The 24,774-nt window shown below is 36.4% G+C and overlaps 1 protein-coding gene across 10 annotated transcripts in view; it reads left to right on the top strand.

Annotated features, from left to right (window-relative positions):
* TLCD4 (TLC domain containing 4) overlaps positions 1 to 23,884 on the top strand; it is a 111,263-nt gene extending 87,379 nt beyond the window's left edge. For all 10 annotated transcript variants that reach the window (XM_006165727.3, XM_006165726.3, XM_014583063.2 and 7 more), the window contains 2 exons: positions 5,313 to 5,386; positions 18,066 to 23,884. In XM_006165727.3, coding sequence (XP_006165789.1) covers positions 5,313 to 5,386; positions 18,066 to 18,384 — 393 coding nt within the window. In that variant the 3' untranslated portion in view covers positions 18,385 to 23,884. The remainder of the gene's footprint in view (positions 1 to 5,312; positions 5,387 to 18,065) is intronic.
* Positions 23,885 to 24,774: the final 890 nt, after the last annotated feature.

The raw sequence follows: 24,774 nt of genomic DNA, 5'->3' as shown, positions 1-24,774 counted from the left end.
CTACCCTGGTTTTGTCATTTTACCACTGAAGATCTTAGAGCCTGGGAAACTTCTTCCCTTGATAATGCAAAAATAGATAAGTATTGATAAATAAATAAAGTTATCGACCTTGATCTGTATTTTACAGTAATAGTTTATCTATTGCTACATTGCTGTGAATGATGAAACTCAAGTGTGCTTTAACCGTGATCGATTAACAGTCCTTCAGCTTGGCCCATTGGATTAACTATTATGGTTTGTATTGTGATAGCACTGATTTGATCTATAACACCGTGAATATTGTGACTGTTTTCTAAGAGTTCAGATAATAAAAACCAGGGCAGTCATAATACAAACACTGGAATGTTTCAGACATTCCTGATGAAGAAAGTTGTCATTATTATACATGGAAATATATACTATTTTTGTTATTAGATTTATAGTAAAGCAATAGCATAAACTAAGTACCGTGTATATCCTTGTTGTCAGATGTATGATCTCTTAGGACTAATAAAGCCAGGGAGATGCAGGTATCAATGAGTTTGGTAAATTTAATGTGTATTTATAGTATATTTATTGCATTTTTGGAATCAGGATCTATAGTGACTTTGCTAAAGTATTATATTTAGAATTATGTACTCCTTTTCACTTACTTTAGAACTACAAGCAGCGATATGGAATAGTTGTGTTAATATGTGAAAATTTACATCTAAGTTGAGTACACATACTTAATTAGTCAAAACATCCAGAAATGAAAGTTTCCTGCTAGGGGCTGGCAGGTAGTGTGGTTGGGGCATTGAATTCCCACATGGCTGACCATGGTTCGGGTCCTAGACCTGGTGGCTTGCTTTGTCACTTTCCTTTTCTCTCTCTCTCTGTCTGTCTCTGGTCAAATTAAAAAATAATGATGACAAATAAAATTAAATAGTTCTTAAAAAACAAAAAGGGCCTGCTAATTGATTTTGTTATAGTTGGTTGGAAATTTTATATTATAATAAAGAACTATTATATTGTAATTGAAAAAAAGAAATATATGTATTATTTTACATATACTGCATTAGTAGTATATAGAACTGTATTATCACTGGTAGATGGAGAGACACATACAGTTGAATAGAGAGGGAGATAACCAAAACAGAACCTACTGCACAATATGCAGAAAAGAATTGGGGGTTGGACATTGCTATGGGTCGAATTGTGTCCCCTACCAATACTCTTATGTTGAAGCCCTAACTCGCAGTGTCTGAGTGTGACCTTGTTTGGAAATAGCATCATGGCAATTGTACCATAGATGAGGTCATGCTGAGTAGGTGGGCCCCTGACTCATGATGATTGGTGTCCTTATGGAAAGGGAAATGGGAGATGGACAGGCATGCAAGGAGAATAGCACATGGAGACTGGAAATTAGGCAAGGAATCGCAAGAAGCTAGCAGACTTTTAGCCTGTAGGACTGTGAGACGGTACCTTTCTGTAGTCTAAGCTACTCGGTGTGGAGTACTTGATTATACAGCCCTAGCAAACAAATCCAGGTATAGTGGAGGAGATGTGAAGGCACCTAAGGAGACGGACTCTCACACATCTGTGGTGAGACAGGCAGAGTAAGTCTAAATCGTCTGTGCTTTGTCTTCTTTCAAAAAAGATACTAATACTCAACTAAAAACAGGCATTGAATTATCTTGGAATACCACGTGAACAAACACTTTGTATTGTTCCCTTGATTGCTCTATGAAACCGAACACAATAGCATTTCCTGATTAGAGGTTACAACTGAAATATCCCAGAGGGACAAAAAGGAGAAATTTTGATGAGATGTGTGGACCTCTTAACAGTACAGCTGAGTATGTCAGACCCTCCCAATAAAAATACTTTATACAGTCTATCAAGTGATGCATCAAATCACAGTAACAGAAAAGCTGTTTGCCTGCTTCACAGGTACTTTGACTTGGAAAATAGAGTTTCAAATTGAAGTTTTGATCTTTTAAAAGATACTCTGAAAACATGAAATAAAAGTTGGTGATATGTTGTTTAGATAGAATTTGACTTTCCTCATCTATCTACATACTTGGCAGACAGTGCAGGTGTAAGTTTTGGTAGATTCTTTTGTTTATAAACTTGTAACCAGAGAAAAAGTTATTACCAGCCACAAGTCTTGCGTATCTTAATACAAAATGCTGCTGAACAGGGATAATATTTGTTTACCCCGATACTGAGATTTTTGGTCATTATTCAACTTTTGAAAAAACTGCAGGAGTACTTAGTGAGAATTAATTAGCATTTTCTTAATAAAAAAAAAAAGATGACTTCTAAAGACAAAGACATGTGTCTATAAGATAACTATTATTGTTGCTTGCCATGGAAAAGACATTTTGGGGTTGTCGGAAAAGTCATGACGCATTTTTGCATAGAAAACAGAAAAATACATTATGACTTTTCCAACAACCCAATGCAATGTTGGTGTGTCAATGAAATCATATTTTCAAAGTGTGGAGCAGGCACAGAAAAATATTTATGTGCCATTTCTCCAAAACTGTTGGATGATAGTTGAGGAAGCCTTGAGAAGCTTAGCAAAAACTGAACTATCGATACCTGTTTTTTTTTTTTTTTTTTTTTTTTTTTTTTTTATGTTATGTGTCAGTTGAGACCAAACCTGATACAGTAAAACAATTACCTTTTTATGGGGAAAAAGACAGCTTTAGAACTTAAAAATGTTATCAGGAAAGACTGGCCATGACAACAGGATTTTTAAAAAATTAACTTAGAATCCTTTCCATGTGCTTTGGTGTGTATGAAAATGATGCACACTTCAGCCATCGATAGCCTGAGTGATGAACTTGGACATTCAAAGAGCCTTACGAGAGCTGATCAGCAGCCCTGTTGAAACAAAGAGGGGAAGCATTTTTGGCAAGCTAGAAACACAATTCTTAGTTTTAAAAGCCTGCTGTTGTTATCTTAAGTAGCCTGTGCCTAAAATGTCATTATTAGGAGAATATTTAGCTTGAGGTTATCATATTAGACTGATATCAGGAACCAGTGGAATGTGGGCTTAATTGCAGAGTTTCAGGTCAAAGTGAATTTTGTGTTAGACCGTCATCCTTTTACCACAATACGGATGTCCTGAAGGCTGCAGGCGGTGGCAGTTAAATATTATTGGAAGATGAAACAAAGAGTAAAAATATCCTACTGTATCATGGGACGGAAACATTATTTTTTATTCAGTATAATTACTTCAGTTTCTTACGTAAATTCTTTTTCCAAGGGATAGCTTTTATTAGCTTAAAAACATACAATAATATGAAGCCTACTAAATTTAAATATCCTTAAATAAAGGAGCGGAAATTAATATTATAGTAATATATTTTTTACAACTTTATTTGTTGAATTAGTACTACTGTTTATTACTACTCGTAGTAACTGTTAACTATTCTTGTTGTTACTTTGTTTAAATAAAAGCATTTATTGTGACAAAAAAGCAAATGGTACAGAGTAATGTGAAATTTTAAATAGACACCTATTCTTCATATTTCTGTATTAAGGTAGTACAATGTGTGCATAGTTCTTTCTCATACACCGCACGTTTTGACTGGTGTGGCCGTGTCCTGAGGGTCACTCCCCTCCGCTCACAGATGTCATTTGCTGTGTTTCCTCATTCCTTCTTCCCCATCACATATTTCGGTGTCACTGAGGACAATGAATTTAAGATTATAAAAAGGTTTAAGTTAGCCTTGGAAAAGTTCGTGTTTGTAATCCAGATCTAAATTTTAAGTTCCTAACATAATTTTTATGGATAAGTACTAAATATCTTAACATAAAAGATGATTTTCTTTAATGATTCATATTGTTCCTATTTGGAAGGCAGCATGATAGAGCTAGTGGAACAGTAGTTTCCAAACTTTCTCATGTATTTAATATGTTGTGGGCAGTTAGGGCTATTTTCTTTGGCATGTAATCGTAATTCTGACTTAATCGTAAGTGCTGGAGTGATTTTTATTTATCTAGCAGCAATTTTTAAAGAATATGAAATGAAATTATTGAAATGTATACTTTTGGTTTTCTTCCTAATGTTTTTTTTTAACTGTTATGCTTTTTATATTAGTAACGTGCTAGAATGTACTAAGTATGTTTTAATTTAGTAAGGCTCCAAAAGTGTGTGTGTTTTGCTCTAGGATCTTCTGATTGACAAATATATTTTTCATATTAAGTGTGATAGATAAAATTTGGCATGTGCTATTATTTTTGGCAAATACGCATCTGCTTGCTGGCTTATATATTTTTGGGATAAGTATGCTTTTTGATATTTTTAAGGTGCCTCAACTATAAAGTGGATATAACGTGTTTGTAATCCAGATCTAAATTTTAAGTTCCTAACATAATTTTTATGGATAAGTACTAAATATCTTAACATAAAAGATGATTTTCTTTAATGATTCATATTGTTCCTATTTGGAAGGCAGCATGATAGAGCTAGTGGAACAGTAGTTTCCAAACTTTCTCATGTATTTAATATGTTGTGGGCAGTTAGGGCTATTTTCTTTGGCATGTAATCGTAATTCTGACTTAATCGTAAGTGCTGGAGTGATTTTTATTTATCTAGCAGCAATTTTTAAAGAATATGAAATGAAATTATTGAAATGTATACTTTTGGTTTTCTTCCTAATGTTTTTTAACTGTTATGCTTTTTATATTAGTAACGTGCTAGAATGTACTAAGTATGTTTTAATTTAGTAAGGCTCCAAAAGTGTGTGTGTTTTGCTCTAGGATCTTCTGATTGACAAATATATTTTTCATATTAAGTGTGATAGATAAAATTTGGCATGTGCTATTATTTTTGGCAAATACGCATCTGCTTGCTGGCTTATATATTTTTGGGATAAGTATGCTTTTTGATATTTTTAAGGTGCCTCAACTATAAAGTGGATATAAAAATGAGTTCCTATTAGATATTTAACACTATAAAGTGTCTAAACTTCTGAAATTCACAATACTTTGTAGTTATTTCTACAATAATTTAAGAATTATTTCTAGTAGTTATTTATAGCATTTATTAGTTCAATCTGAGACAGCTGCTCAAAACTAGTTTACATAAGTGAAAATGTACATGAAGAAACATAAATGTATACTATACTATACTTTTAAAAATACAGCAGAATTCCAAGGGCATTTCTAAAATCTCATCAACAAGAAAACCAGTTTAGTAGGAAAAAGTAGAAAACTTCTTGATCTGCTTTGATAAGGATTGTTATATTCGGCTGAGAAACTATTGAATATTTCTTCAGTGTTTGGAAATCTTTATGAGAATGTCATCCCTGACATTGTGTTTTATGTCTGTCATCCAGGTTTATGGAGTGCTGATATACATTGCAAATTTTCGCCTGCTCGCAGAGCTTTCCAGCCCTTTTGTGAATCAGCGGTAGGTTACTGCTATCATGAATTATTTTAGGGTTATCCTACTTACACTACTTACTTTAGGTTGGAGATATTTTCCCCCCAAGATCCTAAACATGTTATATAAAAAATGAGAATGGATGACATGGATTATCATCATCATCATCGAGGAAAGTGACCCTTGGAAAGATTGGAGTGATTTATCCAAGGTTCCTAGCTAAGGGGTGGTAATAGCTTTTGACCTCTGCTCTCTATGACGCTGCTTTGTTCTAACTGGTTCTGTGGCCCTTCCTTCACTCTGCAGGACAAACTGTGTTCACTGACTCTTAGAATTTGGCGGGGGGTTCTTCATGGAAAAGAACAAGCATTGCTCTTCCTTGTCTTGGGTCCATTTTTGTTCCTGACACTAAATTCCACCCATCTGCAAAAGCTGATATTGATATTATCTTAGTCTCTCACTTTAAAAAGATAATCTTTTTATTTTTGTTACTTTAAAATCTTTTAAATACTGCTCATATTTTAAGTATAAACAAATGTAAATAACAGTCTAGAGGCCAGCAGGTGGTGTGATGGTTAAGGCGCTGGACTCCCACATAGACAACCACGGTTTGAATCCCAGGCCCAGTGTCTTAAAATTGACAATGGGGGTATGTGCATGCATGTCCAAAAATTCCCAGGAGGAGAATGGAGGAGATGGGATTGTGGTGTGGCCATGACCCCAGGGGGTGATTTCTCAGTTTCCTTCTCATTGTCTCTCCAGCAAGCTCACGTTCCCTATAGCAAAACTTTAACAACAACAAAACTGGTCTATAATATTTATAGTTATTACTGACTTTTTAAAAAAAACTATCTTAACCATTTTTAAGAATACAATTCAGTAGTGTAAGATCTGTTTACATTGTTATGGAATAGATCTCTAGAACATTTTCATCTTGCAAAGTTAAAATTGTATACTTATTAAATACTAACTTCCTTTTACCCAAGCCCTTGATGACCACCTTTCTACTTTCTGTTTCTTTGAGGTTCAGTTATGTTATAGCATATGACAGGATTTCCTTTTATTTTTAGGGCTGTGTAATATTATGTTGTACATATATTTTGCATTTTCTTTTTTTTTAAAGAATTATTTTTATTTTTATTTACTCATTTATCATTATTATTATTATTATTTTAAATTTTGACCAGAGAGAGACAGAGAAAGAAAGTGAGAAAGCAAGCCACCAAGTCTGGGACTTGAACCATGATCAGCCATGTGGGAGTGTTCAGCTCCTTAACCACCATGCTGCCTGCTTGTCCCATATTGTGCATTTTCTTTATTCATTCTTCTATGGGCATTTAGAATGTATTCTTGCTATTGTGAACAATGCTACAATGAACATGGGCAAACAAGTATCTTTTCAAGATCCTGCTTTGAATTATTTTGGTTGGAGAAACATGCTGGGCACATATATATGCCTATGAGCCCAAAACCCAAAGAGAAGGAAAAGTGGTGGAGAATGAATTGCAGCATGACCATGCCCTGTGGAGGTGTGGGGTGCTTTCTCTTTTTCTCTCTCTGTGTTTCTCTGGTGAGTATATATATATAAATATTTACTAACTCATTTAATACTGATAATACTAATAATACCATTGCATGTTAGCATAATTTGTGTGCATGTGTGTAGAAAATGACCACATTGCCAAAACAAATTGTCAGTGAGAACAGTATCATTTTATATTTTGGCATTTTTTTTTAATTGTCTAGAATGATGGAATTTATTTGGATTGCCAAGTCTGTTTTTGTTTTCAGTCTGTGTGCTAAGTTGTTTTGGATGAAACATGAAAAATAGCTGACTTCTCTGAGGTAATAATATATTAAAAAAAGAGAGGAGTATTTTATTAGCCTTCTCCAAATAACTGTGGATAGTCTTTACACTGAAATATACCCAGGGGTAGTTTCTTGAAGGGTAGGTAACTGTGGCATCTGAAACCGTAGCAATGGACTTTTTGTACTCTGCTGCGCTCAAACCTTAGCATCTCTTGGGCTTTGAATCCTTTACCCATGCATAATTTTGATTCATCATGCTTTAGTTATTTGGAAAATATTGGTTCACTGAGTTATGTAGATCTTCTAAATGTTGACACATTTATTTGATATTTGAAGAAAGAACACATTAGTTATTGTCACCACAGATCTCATTAGAAAAACCTTTAAGTAGTATTGGAAGGCTGTCACACTCACAGTAGTAGATACAGATTTTCCAAAATTCTAATTTTTATTGAAAGTTCAAATTTGTTTTTTGGCAACAAATACTATCAGCTGCCTTCCTTAAAGTGATATGCCCACTTTGTTTATTTTTGAGAAAATGCTTGCCAAATAAGCAGCCATTGTTTGTTATTTTTTCAAGGAAGAATGGTGTTCATGGAAAATCGGGGTAATTTAGCTTACGATTGTCCAGGAGTTTTTCCTCATACAACCATTGTACTCTTCAGTACTTCTCAGTTTATCACACAGAATACTAAAGAGACAAGTACTCTAAGGTCATGATTTAATAAAATTAGTAATTCTCTCTCCTTTTTATTTTTATTAGGTTTTTGCTATAGGGCATGCAGGCTCACTGCAGACAGACAGAGACAAAGAGAAGGAAAGTGAGAAATCACTCCCCAGAGGGAATGGTCATGCTACAATCCATCTCCTCCATTCTCCCCCTGGGATTTTGGGCATACATGCACATGGGCCCAATGTAGTTGTCGGTCTGTCAGGTCTGAGACTTGAACTACAGTTGGCCATGTGGGAACCTACCACTTGTTGGCCCTTAAAACGAATAATTCTTACTGCTTCATCAAGGGCATTCCTAAGTCAAACTAGGTTTCTTTCCCTTTTTTTTTTTTAAAGAGTTATTTATTTCATTCTATTTGTTGTTGTTGTTATCATTATTATTATTTTAAATTTGACCAGAAAGAGACAAACAGAGAAAGGAAAAGCAAGAAAGCAAGCTACCAGATCTGGGTTTCAAACCATGATCAACCATGTAAGAATTCAATGCCTTAACCACCACACCACCTGCCGGCCCTGGTTTTTGTTTTTAATTGCAAGTATATGGCAATAGAGAATACAATGTCTATTAATACCATTTCTTGTTATTGTCTTTACTAGTCCTTTGTACTGTCAGTGCAAAAGTTAGCATAACGAAAAAAGCAAATGTTTTACTATGATTATGAAAATAGTTTTCCTTTGTAGATTCCCCCAAAAAGTGTCGGGTCCATGGATCACATTTTAGAACATACTATTGACTGATATTTGTCATTTAGAGCTTCACAAAGAATGTGGGACACAATCTAAAGTGTTTCAGGACTTTCTACAAAAGCTCCCCTCCACTAAAGGAGAAAAGAATGTACGTAGGGTTTTGAAAAGTGGAATAAACATGCTGTGGGAAAGAGATAGGGCATAGATTGGCAGGATCAGAGTTCGTCTTAGAGGAGGATGGGTAGACATGGTGCTGAGCGCCAGAGAGAGCTGATTGAACTTGACCTAGCCAACAGTTAAAATATATTGTTGTAGAGAAAGAAATGAAAAGAGTAATGAAATGAATGAAAAGAGTAATCCAATTTTTGGTATTTTTAGGATAGATTGTTAGACTGGAGGTAAAAAAGTTTGGGTTAGGAGGCTAGCATCCAGTTGAATGAATGAATGAATGAATGAATGGGACAATTTTGTTAAGGAAGTAAATAAGCGTATAATCTCCAGGAACAGAGAAAAGATGGCAAAATAGAGATTCTGAAGGGAGAAAAAGGAAACCAACAACGGATTAAAAAAAAAAAAAGGAAGAAAAAGGAAACCAACAATGGATAAAAAAAAAAAATTATAGAGAATAGAGACAAGTTTAAGATAAATTCTGTTTTAGAACCAGAAAACTGGGCTCATCACAAATGATAGTGAGGGCCAGGTAGGGGTGCAGTGGTAACACAGCTGCCCCACTTGGGAAAAGTCCTTGGTTTCCATCCTATATCTCCCTGAGCATGCTGTGTGCATGAGCGTGTGCCTGTGATCCAGTCCAGCTGAGACTAGGGGTGGACAATAGCATGAAGACCCTGTTGAGGGTGTCTGTCTCTCATGGTCAAAATGAATAAGTAAATAAAAATTAAAAAAAAGACTATACGGACTTTGGAATACTAGAAGTGAAGGTGATGACTTTGGTTTAGCAGAAGCTGGATATAAGGACAAACAGGACCTCTGAATAGAAATTAGGAGCTAGAGAGAGGAATTTTGGACTGATTAGAAGAGAGGTGATACTTGAAGCCATGAGAAAAGATGGCCTGCCTTGTAGCACATTGGTTAAGCACTGCACAGAGGACATCATAGCCTACATGGCCAACCAGGGTTTAAGTCTTAGCCCTACTGGCTAGGAAGACACACTGGGTGCGTGCTCAAGATCCTGACAAAATGGAGAATTGGAGGAGATGGGATTGCTGTATGGCTTGGGTGATTCATTCCTCCCTCCTTCCCTCCCTTTTGTGCACACCTACCCTCTGGCATAAATATAAAATTGAATGTCTAGCATTGGGAAACAGAAGGAAAAGTAGATACAGTGAAGGAATAGAAGTAGTAATAGAATGAAAATAATGTCAGGGAGGAGGGCAGCTTCTCTAAAATTAAAATCCTGAACTCCTAAGTTTCCGGGATTAATATTTATTAAATACAAACATTTATGTGCCTACAAGAATTACATTCACAACCAAGATATAAGTAGGGTCATCTCTCAGCCTGGTCCTGTGTTGAATCCCAGAAACAGTCTGGCATCCAAATCCTAACTGGAGGTTTTCCAAGGATATCAACAAAGATCCACTTTGTTACTCACAACAACACTTCTTAAAATTCTCTTCAATCCTCTTGACCTCACAATACCTCCTGGACCCTGCAACTTTCCCAGGGCACTCCTAAACTTCTGACTGTCAACTCCTAACTCTTGTAAAATTCGCCACATCAGTACCATGCTGGGATGGATTCTTTGTCCATGTCCTCTTTTCTCACTTTTTAAATTATTTTCTCTACCTGCAAATAGTTCTCCCTCCTCTTGCTAAATGAAACGAGGCTTAATAACATCCTGTTTTTACACTGCTTGTGTTGAGTACTGCATTTCTACATGGAAACTCCCAGGAAACTTAATTGAAAGGTTCAAGTTCCCTTACAAGGGCAGTGGGAAGAAGTGCTAAATGACCAAAGACAGAATTTTCTCTCTGGAGTCAGGGGAAAATTAGAAGGACATACAACTTCTATCTTTCCTTTAAACTTGTCTTAGTAATCACTGCAGATGCTGGGTAAGAGCGTTCCAAAGTCCCTACAGTTTTTTCTCTCTCCTTTCTTCCCACATGCATGCATGCATGCATGTCTTCCTCCTTCCCCCTTCCCTGAAGGGTTCAGTACATGTCTGCACAAACCATTAGCCTTTATTTGCTGAATGACAACGTCTTCTAATTAGGTTAGAAGAGGGGGTTTCTGGGACCAGCAGTTAGCATAATGGCTATGTCTTCAGTACATGTCTGCACAAACCATTAGCCTTTATTTGCTGAATGACAACGTCTTCTAATTAGGTTAGAAGAGGGGGTTTCTGGGACCAGCAGTTAGCATAATGGCTATTTCACTGGACTCCCACATAGTTGACCGTGGTTCAAGTCCCAGACCCAGTGGCTTAAGCTCATGCCGGGCATGTGTGCCCACGATCCTGAGATGAGAATGGAGGAGAAGGGATTGCAGCATGACCATACCCCCTGGGGGGGTAATTTCTTGCTTTCTGTCTCTCTGTCTGTCTCTGTCTTTCTGGCGAGCACACATGCCCTGTAGAAAAAAAAATCAGTATCAGTGTGGAATAATAACTATGTATTGAATCTGTAGTATGGGGAGTTTCTTACCATGTGTTAAACAAGTCCATAATATAAAGGAGGTATACTATCTTATGTCCATTTTTAAAGGGACAACTGAAACCTAGCACTTAATAGAGAAAACAGTAAGCCCTCAGAGCTGCTATAGGTCAGAACTAGGCATCAGACCCTGGAAGCTGGATTCCCAAGCCCTGTATCTACTCTTCACCCCACACTGTACTGCCCAAGGAAAGCTGGCTTCATAAAACAGTGGAGATATGAAGAGTGGGTGGGTTAGATGACGTGGCAGAGACCTGGATACTGGTGTATGTTCTTAAGTTAACTCGGAGCTCAGATAAGGTAGGAGAGGCCAATAGGAATTTGAGGGTTCGGAGGTTAAAGAAGAGCTTTAATTGGAATTGGATAAAGTGAGATATGAAAGGCTAGGAATCGTGATTAGAAAGGAATGGGTTATTTAGGGTATAGCATTTCTTGAGTAATCCCAGGTCATAAATATGGTCAAAGAAATAAATGACTGAAGGAGAAGTGGAAGTCTTTGGAGCCGAGAAGCTGGAGGATAGGCCATCTGGATTAGCCAGAGGATGCTGGTTTCACTGCTTCAGGGAGGTTTTTCCTAATTGCAGTCATGTTTTATTAATTTGACCATTGCTGTCTAAATAGTCTCTCTTTCAACTGTCTTGAATAATTTAGTCCTTCTCTTTTTATCCTCCTTATACTTACGAATTATAATATCTCTTAATTCACAAAATTATTCTAATTTGGTGTTTTAATCTCTCCATAAAATATTTTCAGGCTTTTTCACTGTTAATTTTTAGTTTCTGGGGTTGAGCAGTTTCTCATAATCATGACTAATTCAATCAAATTAAATATTAAGATACATGGATGTGTTCTACTATCTGATGTAAAATTAGGCAAGATAATGTTTTTAAGGAAGAAAAAGTAAAATGGAACAAGTGTTCACTGACTAAGGTTTTATTTTATTTCATTTTTTTTCTTCAGTTCTTTGCCATAGCCTGCATGCACTTGCTAGAGAGAGACAGAAAGAGGAAAAGTGAGAAATCACCCCCTGAGGGGCCATTGCCACATAGCACTTCCTTCTCCATTCTCCTCTTGGAATTTTGGGCAAGCACACACATGCATGTGCCCGGCATGATTTTCAAGCCTCCAGGATGGGACTGGAAACATACAGATGGCCATGCAGGATCCAGCCATATTAACTTCCATGCTGCTGGCCCCCAACATAACCCTTTTTTTCTTTCTCTCTTTTTTATTTTTTAGAAAGGTTTTTGCTATAGGGCATTTGCGCTCACCAGAAAGACTGAGAGAGACAGAGAGACAGAAAGCAACAATCACCCCCCAGGGGGATGCCCTGCCGCAATCCCTTGTCCTCCATTTTCCTCTCGGGATCTTGGGCACGCACGCACATGCACCCGGCGTGAGTTTAAGCCACTGGGTCCGGACTCCGACCACGGTTGACTACATGGGAGTCCAGCGACATAGCCGTTAGGCTAACTGCTGGTCCCCAAAATAACCTTTTTATTTTAGAAGTGGCAAGAATGATACAAAGGGTACCCAGTTTCCTCTTCATTAGCATATTAGTGCGGTACGGTTGTTACAATACTGCTACATTATTAACTGAAGCCCATATTTTACTCATTTTTTTAGTTTTTTTCCCAGCTTCTTTTTTCTGTCCCAGGATCCCATCTAGAGTACCACATTACGTTAGTGGTCATGTCTGCCTATCCTCCTCTTGGTGGTGAGTTTTTCACATGTTATTTACCTTTGATGACCAAGGAGTACTTGTCAGGTGTTTTGTAGAAAGTCCTCATTTAAGGTTTGATGTTTTTCTCATGATTATATTGGGGTATAGGGTTTGAGAGAAAGACCACAGCGGTAAGGTGTCATTCTTACACATTATATTCGGATACATGCTGTGCACATGATTTACCACTGGCCACGTTAACGCTTTTTGCCTGGCTGAGGTAGTGGTTGTCAGGTTTTTCCTTTGTGAGGTTGTTATTTTGACCCACCCCACCCCTCCTTCCATACTGGACTCTGGAAGGAAGCGACCATGTGCATTGGTCTGCTCTGATGACCGTAACAAAATGCCACAGACTAGGTGGCTTCCCAAACCAGAGTTTATTTTCTCACAGTTCTGGAAGCCGGAAGTCAAGGTGCTTTGGATAGATATGAGGCCTTCCTCCTCGTCCTACAGAAGATGCCTTCTCTCTGTGTGCTCATGTGGCTTCTCTGTGAGAGAGCCAATTTTGGTGTCTCTTCTTTTTCTTTTGAGGACACTGGTCCTAATGGATGAGGATCCCACCTTAATTATCTCATTTAAACTGAATTACCTCCTTAAAGGACTTATTTGCAAATAACAGTCACATTGTGGGTTTAGGGCTTCAACGTGAAAACTTGGCAGAGGAAGGGCACACAATTCCATTCCTAACACTATTCGTAGTCCACGCTTGAGGGGTAGGGAGTTACGCTTGACCTCTTTGAGGGTGCAATAGCAACATAAATTATTTGCAGTTATTCTGAGCAGATGTGTTTTTCTCCTCCACTTATTTATTTACTCATCAATTTATTCATGTCTGTAGGGACTACTGGGTATTTATTTTATCGCTGAGTTCTAATCCAATACTACATTATTTATTTTGTTTCTTAAATTATTACAGTTTTTGGCCTTGAGAGCTCTTTTGTTTGGCTTCTATGTTCTTTGGACTTAAATAAAATCATTTTGTTGTTTGAGCACTTCCTTACTTTCTGGTACCACAAGATCCTCTTAAGAGATTTGTATTGTGTATTCCCTATTCTCAGCCCTAGAATCAGTTGTTTCTCAAGGAACCCTGGTTCTTTTTATTGGAGAATAGCATTCAAAATCAAGCTGTGCGCACTGGGCATGCTCATTGTTCCTGAAGCATCATTGTGTCTGTGCCCTCTCAGCTGACAGAACTGGGGACTAAGCGAACTTTCATATACACAGGGATCTATGATTATTTCCGAGTCTCCATCTATAGCTATATTAAGCTAAATCTGAGTACATACTGTCTCCAGATCTAATCCAGTATTTGAGGGCTCAATCTAGCTTCCCCGGTTGTTGTATGTCTGTAACTGGTCACTCCAGCGGTGAGAAATGTGAATCCATGGTTCACCATCAAACAGACTTTCGTGTTCCATACACTGGTGGTGGTTTCCGAATTGTTAAGCTAGTCACATTCCAGAGATGCAACTCTACCAACTAGACTTCGATGCCTGCATACAGTTTGTTTTGTCTTCAGTGTTACAGTCTCCACTCGTTGGCAGAGTTACAGAGGTCAAGCACCTCACTGTACTCCACTCCCTTCAGTGAGGTTAGGTCATGCATTTGTAATACAGTTAGATTCTATTGCCATAGTCTGCATCCCATCCTTGCTTTCCCTAACCTTCTAGTTTTTTTAAAATTCGCATATAAGGTTCACTTTATGTATACTGTTATTAGTTTTGTTAAATGTTTAATGTTGCATATCCACCGCTACTGTATTATACAAAATAATTTCTTTTTTATTAGATTTTTTTTGGGGATTATAGGGTACATGCACTCGCTGGAGAGACAGAGAGAGACAGAGACACAGAAAGTGAGAAATCACCACCCTAATTGGAATGGCCATGCCTCGATCCCTTATTCTCCTCTCTGGATTTTGAGCAGGCACACACACATGCCCAGTGTGAATTTTAAGCCATCATCTCTGGTACTTGAACCGCAATTGACTGTGTGGGATTCCAGTGATGTAACTATTACACCATCTGCTATCCCTATGCAGAATAATTTTTGCACCCTAAAATATCTCGTGTCTCACCTGTTCAACTTTCTTGTCTTCTTCCTGAATCCCTGGCAACCAGTGACCTGTTTTCTGTTGTTATAGCTTTGCTTTTTCCAGAATGTATATAAATGGAATCATATAATATATAACTTCTTTTTTTTAACAGAGGTTTTTGCCATAGGGCATGTGTGCTCACCAGAGAGAGTGAGCGAGAGACAGAAACAGTGAGAGGGGAAGTAAGATATCACCCCCTGGGAACATGGCCACACCTCAACCCCATCTCCTCCATTCTCCCCTTGGATATGCACATGCACCCAGCATGATTTTCAAGCTACCAGGTTCTGAACTTGAACAGCAGTCGGCCATGTGGAAGTCCAGCGACATAACCACTATGCTATCTGCTGCCTCTGGTATATAACATTTTAAAACTGGCTTCTTCCATTTAGCCCTTAAGATTCATCATTGTCATTAACTGACGTTTGCTTCTTTTTATTGCTGAATAGTGTCCCATTGTATGCGTGTACCACAATGTTTGTACATTACCTTATTGGAGTACATGTTGGTTGTTTCCTGTTTTTGGCAATTATGGATAAATCTGGTATGAAGACACATGCAGGTTTGGTGTGGACATATGTTTTTAAATCAGTTGGGAAAAATACCTAGGAATGTGATTGTCCCATTAGGTGCTATAAATATGGTCTATTTAGCTTTATAATACAAACTGCCTTGGAAAGTGGCTGTACCATTTTGCATTCCCACCAGCAATTAGTGAGAGTTTCTGTTGCTCCACATCGTTGTCAGCAATTGTTACTGTCAGTTTTTTGTTTTGAGATTTTCCCAGTGTTAATAGGTGTGTACCAGTATCTCCTTTTAATTTGCGTTTTCCTAGTGATAATGCTGAACTTCTTTTCATATGCTTACTGTCCATCTGTATACCTTCTCTGTTAAAGTGCTATGATCTTTTGCCCATATATCAATTAGTTTATTTCCTTATTTAGTTTTAAGAATTCTTTGTAGGGTTAGCTACTAGTACATAGTAGTTAGGGTGACTGGCTCCTACATGGCTAACTGCATGACTGAAGCCAAGATTGGTAGCTTGAAAAACACATCGAGCATCTCTATGTGCGTGCCCAAAATCCTGAAAGGAGGGCGAAATGGGGAAGGGATTGCAGTGTAGCCATTACCCCTGTGGGGTGCTTTCTCACTTTCTCTGTCTCTCTCTCTCTCGTTAGTGCACATATCCTCCAGCAAATTTTCAAAAAGAATTTTTGTATGTTTTAAACATATGTACTTTATGTATATTGAAATATTTTCTCCCAGTGCGTGATTGTCTTCTTTTCTCAATTGCCAGAGGGCATGTATGCTTGCGAGAGAGAGCGAGCGAGCGACACACAGAGAAAGCACCTTCCAATGGGGCATGGACCTGTCACAATCTCTTCTCCATTTCCCTTGTCAGGATTTTGGGCATGTACACCCCTGTGCCTGGTGTGTTTCTCAAGCCAATGATGTTAGGATTCAAACTGTCATTGGCCATGTGGGATCCAGCTCCCTTAACCACTAGGCTATGGGATCAACCTGATATGGTTGTCTTTTTATTCTGTCTTATTTAATTTTCATGTCAGCAAGTGTATGTGCGCACATGAAAGGAAGAGAGACAACCCCTAATGGAGCCCATTATACCGCAATCCTTTTCCCTCCAGTTCTCTATCCCATCAGGATCCTGGGCATGTGCATACTCCCCACATGCCCTGGATCCTGAGGGAAGGAGAATTGGAGGAAAAAGCCACCAGGACTTGAACCTGAGTCAGCCATGGGGCATCAGGGTTCCTCTCACATCACTTAGCTGCTGTGGTACAGCATTTTCCCCTCCTTGTTTTTTCTCTTAATAGTTTTTTGGTTTTTTTTTTTTTTTTGCAGAAAAAAATTTTAAATTTCATGAAGTCAAACTTAATTTTTTTCCTTCCACAGGTTGTGCTTTTGGTGTTGTACCTGAAATACCATGATCAAATCCAAGATCATGTAATTTTTTTCCTGTGTTTTCTTCTGGAAGTTTTGCAGTTTTCTATTTATAACTATGATTCATTTTGAGTTAATTTTTGTATAAGGTATGAAGTTCCTGACTCAGTAAATCCATTTTCTGCATATGGATATATAATTTTGCCATTTGTTTAAAGGCATTTTTTAAAAGAATTATTTAACTTTATCCATCCATTTTTTAATTTGACTAGAGGAACAGAGCAAGCGAGAGAGAGGGAAAGGAAGAAAACAAGTCACCAAATCTGGGACTTGAACCATGGTCGGCCATATGGGAGTCCAGCACCCTTAGCCACCATGCCATCTGCCGGCTCCATGAAGGCATTTTTTAATTCCCTGAGTCACCTTTATACCTTTCTCTAAAATCAGCTGAATAGGTCTATCATGTAGGTATATCTCTGACCTCTCTGTTCTATTCCATCGACTCATTTGTTTGTTCTTTTGCCAGTAGCATGCTATCCTGATTACTGTAGCTTTATAGTAAGTCTTAGAAATTAGTGGTGTGCATTTTTTAATTCTTTTTTTTTTCTTTTTCTGTAGAGGTTGAACATCTCTATTCTGAGAGTCTAAAGTCTGAAATGCTCCAAAGTCCAAAACTTTCTGGGTGTCGACATACACACTGGCACAAGTGCAAGATTCTGTACCTGACCCCCATGTGATAGGTCACAGTCAAAACGCTGCAATATAAAAATGCCATATAAAATCACCTTCAGGATATGTGTGTAAGGTGTATGAGAAACATAATTCATGCTTAGCCTTGAATGCTGTTCCCAAGATCTCTCATTATATATATACAGATTTTCCAAACGTTGAAAAAAATCCAAAAGCCAAAACACTCCTGGCCAAGCATTTCACTTAAGGGATACTCGGTTTGTCTTGTGTTGACTAATCTAGACCCTTTGCTTGTCTGTGTAAATCTTAGAGGGATGTCTACTGAATTTTAAAAACTAAAAATGGTTATTCCTGTGACTCGGAGTAAATGTGAAGTTTCTTTCATTTGTTTTGCAGGTGGTTTTTTGAAACTCTGAAGTATCCTAAGTTTTCCAAAGCCAACGTTATCAATGGAGTACTCATGACTGTGGTCTTCTCCATCGTGCGGATTGCTGCCATACCTCCTTTTTATGGCTTCATGTGTTCTGTGTACGGAACAGAACCCTACCTAAGGCTTGGATTTTTAATCCAGTTTACCTGGATCTCTACTTGCGTTGTTTTGGATGTGTTGAATGTCATGTGGATGATCAAAATTTCAAAAGGATGCATCAAAGTCATCTCTCTCATCAGACAAGAGAAAGCTAAAAAGAGCCTTCAGAATGGAAAACTTGAATAAAGATATGCTATTGATAAGCAAACTTCATTACTACCTGGCACTGTATCTGCTGATAGGATGAATTCTTGGCATGTTCTTGTGCTTCACTAAGTATAATTGTTATTCAGGTTTCAATGTTCTTTTCTTTTTTTCTTTCTTTTTTTTTTTTTTTTAAAGAAACTAACATTTAATTTTCATTCCAGGATTTCTTTTCTGCTTTACTTCTACATTATAAGCATGGATAAAATCATAAAGGTTTAAATAAAATATTATAAAAATTGTGATGAATCTTTTCAGAGATCTCTTAACTTGCATTGGTATTTTTCTCCATGGAAAGATGACTGTGATAATTTGGTGCACTTAGTTTTATGTCACCAATTTTGCCGAAAGAATGGGAACTATTAAATCTGTAAATAGCTCTCAGAATTTTGTTTTATTGCACTCTTTTCTTAATATGACTGTCAATACCTGTATAGAGTTTAATTTGTAAATTGTTGACATGTTCTTTTTCTTAGACAATTAGAAGTAATATACTTTTTATCTCAGATATGCAATCACCTATTAATGATGAAATATTTTACCACGTTGGAAATATTTCATTAGTTTAGTCATAAAAATACATTCTACATTTTAAAATTTTTCAGCTGTCATTTTCTTGTTTCTGTTTTTAGCATTTTATCCAATTATTGCCTTTTTATTTTATAGTAAGGCTTATGACAGATCTTACAGACCTTAAGAGATGAATTTCTTCTTCTAAAAATGCATGTTGATAGATGACAATTTAGGCTAATAGGAGGAATCATTAAGAAAAAAGCTTTAATACTACTGTCCAATCTGCTTCCTTTGCACTTTTCTTATGAAAAATATATGATTTCTTTTTGCAGAATCTCCCGAGTTCAGAACCCAATATCATCAGTACCAAAGTCTTATGCAATATGTATTTATCATGCTCCTAAAATAGGCCTCTTCCTAATGAGTCCAAAACTACAAAAAAAATCAGTATTCATATTTTATTCACAGTTTATACCCATGCTTGCCTAGTCAGCATTTTCAGTGCTTTGAATTTCTACCTTTCTTAAAGGATAGGAAGAAAATAAGCTAATTTAATCCAAGGATTCTGATTCTCAAAATTACTGTCTTATTATGTAAAGATAAATGACGGATGACTATGGATGTGTGTGTGTGTGTATGTGTATGTATTTGCTTTTATTTTTGCTCTAGCACTGCAAATATAGAATTATATTTTTAGCTATTCTTGCCTTTATTTATTTTTTCTCATGTATTTTAATGATGGTTCTTATGAAAGGAAAAAAGAAATTTAATTCAGCCAGTGGTGAATACTTGAAGTTAATTAAACCCAAACCAAAAGATCTAATCCATTCAGTTTCTCAGTTTGAAGGAGAATATTTGTCTCACTTTCATTAATCATGTTATAAGGATGAAGGGAGGCTAGCTGAATATAATCCAGACTTTTGTTTATTTTGATTTGATTTGATTTGATTGTCCAATGCAGATAGAGCCTGGTAGGTTTTATAAAGAAAGGAATTAAATTCTTGGCCAATAACTAAATAATAGTTTCTTATGAGCTTGATTGGCTTTGCTAAGAATATTTATTTTTGAAAGACTTAAAGTAATATAAAATATAAGCATTTGTTTTTAAAGCAACCAGTGTAACATTAACACATCTGTTACTACATGTAGTGCTGTCCACATTATAGGAACCTAAATATGTTTTGGTTGTCTAGAGGGGTTAGGAAAGCAAGTTTTTGCTCTTTTGCAAAATCAAGTGGCTTTTTTAAAAAAGGAAAACATTTATATTAAAAAACTATTTTGGAAATTCGTTTCTTTAGAAAGAAACCTAGAAATAAATATTTTTGAGTCTTTGGATATTTCTAAAATTCTGAACACAGATTTTAAACCCATCATTGAAATAAAGACAATATAAAGCTGTACTGTTATTGAGTTTCCATGTAGTAGTTTCAGTTTTTATACTTGCTGTTTCATGCTTCACATTTCATTTCACTTTCATTGACATTGCATTTCATTGGTATCGCCACTCACCAAGTACTAGACTCTATTTAAAATATCAAGGTTTTCAACTAAGACTTGTTACTCTGTTATTCCTTTAGTCAGCAATCCTTATCTTATTCTGACAGGATGACAATTAATTCAACCTTCAGATTCAGGATCCAAAGTAGGTTCCATATATTTCCTCACATATAGACTTGACATGGAAATTCCATTACTAACTGCCATGCTATTTCAAGTCAGCTCCTTATAGGAGCTGTGCTTTGCTATTCAGATTATATCCTCCTACCTAGAATGTAGACAAACAGAACATATCATTTGTTAAACGATGACTTTTTCATTTATTAAATGACAGACTTTTGCTAAACATTTTAGATATTAAGTATTTTGACTACATGGATTAATTGAAATGATTCTATTAGACATTCTGATATTTAACACCTTAAAATATTTATAAAAAATAAAAGCAAATTGGTATAAATTTTTAAGCAATTCTATTTTTGTAGAAAAGATGAGTGACAACCTATAATTATAAAGATGTTCTTCGAATGTGTAGTATTCTAGAAAATAAAAGTTCTAATGAAACTTAAAAATGAGTAAAAATGAACTAATACCTTGCAAGATCTTAGATCCTGTATTAGGTGTTTTATTTTTGAGAACTTAAAGATTATGAGCTTGAGTTTATAGTTTACATTCTTGCATCTAAAATCTTACTAAGGATGCTCTCCATGTATTTAAAACTCAAAATGGAGTTATATATGAGTGCAAGAAAAATTAACTCCTGTTTAAATTACGTTTTAATACCCTGTAATAAGTTGAAATTGAATTTTTATTTCACCTGTTTGCTTTTATTTCCTGAACTAGTCCTATATTGAGAAAAGTAAGTTATTGGTCATTACCATCCCTGACGGTGTGACTGATATAATATGATGACCTAGTACCTAGTCTTGAATGTCTCATTTTTAAAACTGCTTAGCTTATAGGTATTCAGATAAAATTTTCTTAATTTGAGTAATTTATTTGGCTCAATTTTTGCAGACCTGTTTTTAAATTGTTTACTTTCTGTGAGGTGCATTGGGCATTTGGAGAATGATTCTTCACTGTTGTGAAGAGCCAGCTTACTGTTACATACACCATTTATTATCATGCATTTAGAAAGATTCTTCTCAGAGATACAGAAGGGAGAGTACGATTATTTCTTCCATTTTATTTTAAGGGAAACAAATACGTTCCAAAAGATCTTATTAAAATAAATATTGGAACAAAATTCTGTTTCTAAGATGCTCTTAACTCCAAATATGTAAATATGTATTTGAATTGGCTTTAAGCGGTTTGGTTTAGTGGATGAAATTGAAAAGTTGACATACTTTTTGACATTATTGATAATACTTCCTAGAAAGTTATATCAATATTTTATGCATTTTGGATTCCATAAGAAACAAAGTTGTATAATCTTATCAGAAGAGTGGCATAGTGTTTCTCAGCAGGTATGACCCTTGTGTCTCTAGACTCTGGGCACAAACACACCTTCCCGGCCTTAACCACAGTTTGTTGATGACAAACACACTTAAACGGCTGAAAGTGAGCTCTAATGCAAAGTAGTGTGTGTAGGAACTACAAAAAGCCAGCAGGACCCCGAGTTGGAGGAGACATGCACACTGCTTTTTTCTTAAAAACCACCATAGTCCTCCCTTCATCTATAAATTTTCCCTCTGACTCCTTCCATATCTTCTATCACCTCCTCCTAATTCCCCAAATAATTCATCACACATCCTGTCCATTGCCAGCACCTTTCTACATCAACTTTTGAGACCTCCCCATACATCTCTAAGCTTCCCGGTCTTTGTGGCAAGTTTAAAAGTTGACAAATAGGTCCATCATTGAAAAACATTGTAGTAAGTTGAAGTAGAGATCAGACAAAACAGAATTTATTAAGAGGCTACGGGAAGCTGTTCAGTATGTAATAATACCTGTTTACGGCACAAGACAAAGCTAATAATGTTCTTGTTTTATTAAGGAACATCTGTAATCTCTCTTTTCCTTAAACTGGTTTGGCAATAAGAGCTTTGTAACATGCTTCAGCTGGGCATCAATTGTAGGTGTGTAAATGATCTAAATGTTCTTAAACTATGGCAGGAGAGGGGAGGAACTGAGGTAACTCTGTTATAAGGAGGGTGCTGACCTGTGGCGGAATTTTTATAGAGTCCTGCCCTTTAATAGAGCAGACTTTGTGATGGTAGTGTTTCTTTAAAAACAGGCTCACCAGCAAACGAATTACTCTGTGTTTATCGAAATACCACATCCAAGGACTGGAGCCCCACCCCTTTCTAGCCCATAATCAAACAGCCTCTAATTGTTTTAGTAATGAATCAGTCAAACCTTTATTGGAAGAGACTTTGGATAGCTGTGAGGAATTGAAGGCAGCTCCCTAACAGATCAGTTTGTTTGCAATGAAAATGTTTACACTTAATTCACTCTGAATAGTAGAAAGTTTTGATATCCAGCCCTATTCATAAGACCAAAACCAATGAGAAATATTTCTAAATCTCGAAGATTTGTTAAGTACAGTACCTCTGGCTAAAAACTTGTTAAAAATCATCTGTACATTTTTTTCTTAAGATCTTTATGTAATTCTTTCTGTAATTAAGTGTGCAGTAGAGTTATTTGCTACTTCTTGGTTAATGAAGCCTAAAAACCAGTTACATTAAAATACGCTATATATTTTTCGGTTCTTGCTTGGTTTGTTTCTGGTATGATTCTATCTACTTTTGACTTAAGGAATTTTTGTGTTGATAACACTCTCACTAACTTGTAACTAGGATAAGTATAAGATTCTTTGGCAATGACTAGAATTTGTAATGATAATGACTTTAAGACATAGATTTTATTTGAAGAAGATACTTGAAGTCTGCAGTAACATGAGATAGCTGTAGTGATAATATATATAATTTTTTCAGACTATGTAATATATAATATTTGATTGTCATAAAGATTTTTGAAAGTCTTTCAAAATATACTTAAAAACATTTTAAGAACCTACTTTCTAACTTATTTCCTTAAGGCTGGTGATCTTTTGTTTTATTACAAAATGTAAGACTAAATAATTTATAAATCAGTGTTACTAAGACTTATCAGTAATTAAAATGGCAATTTAATGTTCTTTGTTTTGATTTCTAATTGTGCTTTATTTGGAGGGATAATGAATGCCTTTAGGTATTTCCATTAAAATTTTGAAATGTTTGTATACTTTATTTGTGTGCCATTTTAAGGAATATGCAAGTTCTAAGCAATAATCTGCATGATATACAAGGTCGGCATACTTTGTCATGACAGTTTGTTTAGTGTTAATTTTAAGAATGATAGAATCATCATTCTATAACTCACCCTACCCCATGAAATCCTTGAGATTTTCTTGTGCTAGAACACTACGATAATGTGGTGCAAAGCTTTGTATTTTGTGAAGAAAATGAATAAAATCACATTTAATGCAAAAGTTTGTCTACAAGGTGTATTTTTTTTTTGAGAGGTTTTTGCTGTAGGGCATGTGCACTTGCCAGAAAGAGAGAGACAGAGAGATAGAAAGTGAGAAATCACCCCGCAGGGGGGATAGCCACAGCATAATCCCTCTCCTCCATTCTCCTCTTGGGATCTTGGGCATGCACACATGTGTGCCCAGGGTGAGTTGAAGCCTCTGGGTCCAGGACTCGAGCCGCGGTCAACTACATGGGAGTCCAGCGACATAGACATTGTGCCAACTGTTGGTCCCAAGGTGTATAATTTAATAGTAATTAATGAATAGATCGATAACACATCTGTTTTCCTCAAATCAAATAATTTCTTCTGGCACCTGAATCCTTAAGGTAAGTTTTTATTCTTCATGATGCTTATTTAGCACAATTGTTCCCTTCCTTTCCTTTTTCTTGCCCCCATGAGGTCCTGGCCTCTAGCAAACCAGAGTTGCAGACATTTAGTCATGCTCATTAATAGAAGAAATGGTGCTATCTAATCAGTAGGCTCTTTAAGATTGAGTCAAATTTTGGCAGTTATGTAATCTTCCCTTCGTCTCTTAGACTCTCATGCGGTCTCTAGTTTTTTTTTTTTTTTTTTTTTTTTTTCCAAATGTCTTGGCTGAAATTCCTACCTTCTCAAATTGCCTGTGGCCTCAATCTTAGATCTTGGGCTGAGAATATCCAGTAGATCAGGAAGCAGAGCACTAATCGACTAGAATATTGAAGTGGTTTGGTCTTTGGAGAGTACCATGAGTCATGCTTCAGAACATGCCTAAAATGTTGTGTCAAGACTGGCAAAGGAACAGCTGAATTTCAAAATGGAAATAGCAGTCACAGCTGTCAGTGGAGCTAGGCCACAGGTGAATTGCAAGGA

This window comes from Tupaia chinensis, unplaced genomic scaffold (genome assembly GCF_000334495.1).
Source record: "Tupaia chinensis unplaced genomic scaffold, TupChi_1.0 Scaffold144016_1, whole genome shotgun sequence".
Classification (NCBI taxonomy): Eukaryota; Metazoa; Chordata; class Mammalia; order Scandentia; family Tupaiidae; genus Tupaia; species Tupaia belangeri.
This window is presented reverse-complemented; position numbering and strand designations above follow the sequence as displayed.